The sequence below is a fragment of the Sinocyclocheilus anshuiensis genome, unplaced genomic scaffold (assembly GCF_001515605.1).
Source record: "Sinocyclocheilus anshuiensis isolate Anshui unplaced genomic scaffold, SAMN03320099.WGS_v1.1 scaffold579, whole genome shotgun sequence".
NCBI lineage: Eukaryota > Metazoa > Chordata > Actinopteri > Cypriniformes > Cyprinidae > Sinocyclocheilus > Sinocyclocheilus anshuiensis.
This window is the reverse complement of record NW_015551075.1, coordinates 684,622-688,556: the sequence shown is the minus strand read 5'-3', so window position 1 is coordinate 688,556 and position 3,935 is coordinate 684,622. Positions and strand designations below refer to the sequence as shown.

The 3,935-nt window shown below is 37.5% G+C and overlaps 1 protein-coding gene across 3 annotated transcripts in view; it reads right to left on the bottom strand.

Annotated features, from left to right (window-relative positions):
- LOC107662259 (A disintegrin and metalloproteinase with thrombospondin motifs 17-like) overlaps positions 1–3,935 on the bottom strand; it is a 131,473-nt gene that overhangs the window by 119,498 nt on the left and 8,040 nt on the right. For all 3 annotated transcript variants that reach the window (XM_016452209.1, XM_016452210.1, XM_016452211.1), the window contains exon 3: positions 3,538–3,706. In XM_016452209.1, the coding sequence (XP_016307695.1) occupies positions 3,538–3,706 (169 nt within the window). The remainder of the gene's footprint in view (positions 1–3,537; positions 3,707–3,935) is intronic.

The following is a 3,935-nucleotide window of genomic DNA, read 5'->3' as shown; positions in this document are numbered from 1 at the left end:
TTTCCGTTATAATGCTACTCTGTGCGTCCGTCACCTGTCTAATAAAATGCATAACATATTATAGTGTCTTTGAGGTTTCCATGTTTTCAGCAAAATAAAACCGGAAAAATTCGAGGGGTTATGACGTCATTGGCAGGCGACGCAATGACACTATGGACACGGTCCGTTACACTAGTTAAAATTGCTTATTTCTCTGGATTTAAACATCCTTCAAAACATTTGGGATAATGTAAGTACACAAGTCAGCAAAATACATAACACTGTTCTAGTGGTTTTGGGATATTTTAATAAAAAAATCTTACATATTGTGCCTTTAATAAGCAGTAATTTGGTGTTTATTGAGGCAAAAGTCGTAGTTAATAGTTAGTTAATATTGAGAATTGGGCCTTAAAATAAAGTGTGACAAATGTTTCATGAGCAGCAAATTAGAATGATTTCTGAAGGATCATGTGACACTGAAGACTGGAGTAATGATGCTGAAAATTCAGCTTTGCATCACAGGAATAAATTACATTAAAAAAAATTTCAAATCAGGGCTGTCACTAACGATTATTTTGGTTATCGAGTAATCGGTCGATTATTCTGACGATTAATCAAGTAATCTGAGAGTTTTTTGTGTTAATAAAAATAGACCCAATAGACTTTAAAATGACTTAAAATGCATATACATAAAATACATATACTAGCAATGAGGCAATAATAATTGGTTCAAATAAAACATTAAAAGCTGTCCACTTAATCTTTAATATTGGGCCACTTCGGTATGCTAGAAATGCTACAGCCACTGTCATTTCTTGAACAAGAACATGTGGACATCGAAACGTGCAAACTCAGAGCGAGGGTTTAAACTATTGTTTTGAAGTCACAATGAACAGTTTGCATATTTAGAAAGATAATGATGTTTTATCCTGTGCTGGAGTAGATTTATAAATGATCTACCTTGATAGAATGGAGCACAATGTTGCCAGATGAACATTATAAGCAACTCAGACTCACAGCGAGCATATGCAAAGATGGAGTCTGAGACGGTCCACGCATGTAAATGAGAACTGTTTGCGTGGAGCAGCATTTACTGTGAACAGAGCCGCTCTGAGATGCACATAACCTACACACATAAATAAAGCGCATATTAAACCATATGCATATAATTTATAGCGCATATATTTATTTAACTGAATCGCAGCCTTTGAGAATTCACAATAGTGAATAATGCTTTTCATGGATTCTCATCCATGGAATGCGCCACTTCCAGTATTTTGCCGGTTACTTGACACGGGCAAAATGCATTCAAAGATTTTTTATAATAGAGTACTCTAATTCAAACAGAAAACAGTTATTTTAAATTCTAATAATATTTCACAATATTACTGTTTTTACTGTATATTTGGCCAAATAAATGCAGCCTTGGTGAGCAGAAGAAACAAAATCTTATCGACCCCATACTTTTGAACAGTAGTTCAGCACATTTGTTTTTACACATTACTGATCAATCCTACCTTATCACTTGTGGCCATCCACAATATAATCATACAAACTTGCTCTTTTCTACTATAAATCTATGGAGGATTTGTGCATTTGGGTAATTTTATTAAGAATGTTACAGAAATGCTACAGAAAATTATTCCTAAAAATACAAAACAAAATTGTTGCCAGGACGATTATAATAGTGACACACATTTTTCACTTTAATACATAATTTACATAATTTACAATACAATACATAATTTAACTATTTCTTTAATGAAAAATGTCAGATAAAAATGCTTTGGAACAGACTACTTTATCAAAAGGGCAGCCTAACTGTATTTGAACTACTTTAAATTATGAGCAGCTTGTAGCTTGGCGAGCTTAGGTTTCGAAGCAGCTTCCCTAACACTGGTGGGAAATAAGAGAGAAGACTCTGGCAGGCCCGCTGAAAGGCCTCGGACAGACGTGAGAGCAGAGGAAAGAATTTTTCCCCCAAATCTGGCACTTTTTTCCTTCGCCTGACTGACTGAGTGACTCGCAGACACGAGGTGCTGAGGGAAACAGAATCACTAATGCACCTGGAGCTTTTTTACGGCAGAGACAAGATCGCTGGAGTCCGACCGCATGCCTGAAACACACAAACTCTATACCCACAGACCTTTCTTTTGTTTTCAATTCCTGTTTTTTTTCCCCCCACTATGAGATTTGTGGTTTGGGTTACTTAAATTCCCAGATATTGGCATATGGAAAAAATCTACTTGTCAAGCCTGCCGGTGGTCTTCTCATCTTCGGGTTATATAATATTCATAGTGCACAAAGTCAAAAGCAAAAAAAAAAGTGAACAAGGAGCTAAGGGTTCAAGGGGACTTTGAGTCTGCAATCAGCCACAAACTAGGGTAGCGTACAACTGGAAATACCATAAATCGTTTTGGTTGGCCCGTACGATTGTATATATCCACACACAAGAATACACAAACTTCATTTCATGACTTAATTTCAAAGGGTAAACTACAAATCCAATAATGCAATATGCTTAGACAATACTTCCTGCCCTGGAATATGAAAACCTGTAGGCATTTAGAGCCTCCAAGGCCACATTCAAATATGCAAATTCCTTTCGGCAAGAAAAATTCATAATCCTGGCAAAGAAAGGCCCAAGGGGCTGGAAAATATGCCCGGCATTATTAATGTACGTGAGCAGGCCAACAGAATTCTTGCTTTCTTTCTGGTAGCATTTCAACAGCAAAGCTGCACGTTCCAACAGGAGTTTACCACCGTTTACCAGAGCGATAAAGGCATTAAAGAACAAAACAGCTGAGCTTTCTTTCTCCCACCAACTTTCAGCGCTGTTAAGAGGATGAAGACATCAAAGAGTTACACAGAATCATAAACGTTGCTATGAAACACTTGATTTACGGACTTGACAACTCTTGAATCTTAAGCAGTCCTGGAGGAAATAGGAAGATGGGAGACACATGAGAATCTGAGCATGAGATTATGATAACAGACTCCGAGAGCACAGCGGTTCGCGACTGCTGGGTCGTGATCCAAAGAGGCTCACAGGTTTGAAAGGGTCAGCAAGAGCAAATGCGAATAATAAAATGGAACTAAACATATGATAATTAGAAAAGCAAAACCAATCAACTTCTAAAAAGTTTTACATAAGCTTCATCATTTCAAAGGCTCTAAAAACACTACATAAACTGTATTTTGGCACAATTTTTATCTGTCACTTGGTAGAAGCTACCCAGATTTTGCAGATGCCCACATGGACAGGTTTTGTTTATGATTGCAGGATATCTAAAATATGTGTGTCTTGTTAAACCATTTGAGAACCACTATTCTAGCATAGAAAAAAAGATTTTTGGATGAAATAGAGTTTAAACAGGGCAGTTATTACACATCATATGTAACTGACTGCATAAATAGACCACTTTTCCCACTTGCACCCATAATTTGACAAAATGAAACCCCTGTAGCAGAACCGAACTAAAGTGACCTCTAAATCAATGGGCTTGCCACACTTGACACGGTTAAGCCCACCACATTTCAGCACAACGATCGTCTCACCTTGGATGGTTTGGCAGAATTTCGGGCTGCTGTCTTCAGCAGTCGCAGGTCTGTCCGATGAAGAATGCTTTTCCCGAATCACTCGGTGTTCCCAGCCAGAGAAGGAATCCACGGCCTGGCCCACTGGCTCGATGAACAGTCTTTCCTCTTCAGTCTGAACCAGGCCAGTCTGCGAGAAAACACATGAGGTGGAACAATCAATGACGGCACGTAAGAAAGCTTTTATCTGGATAGCATTCGTAAAATTTGGGGCTATAGACAATCTGTGAAATAATGTTCTGAATGCTCAGAACTGTCCAGTAAGATATAAAAAAAAGATGCAAGTTATTTTTCTCTAAAAAAGGAATAATGAAATTGTGTGTTTGTGTATGTATATGTATATACTAAAATATAAATAT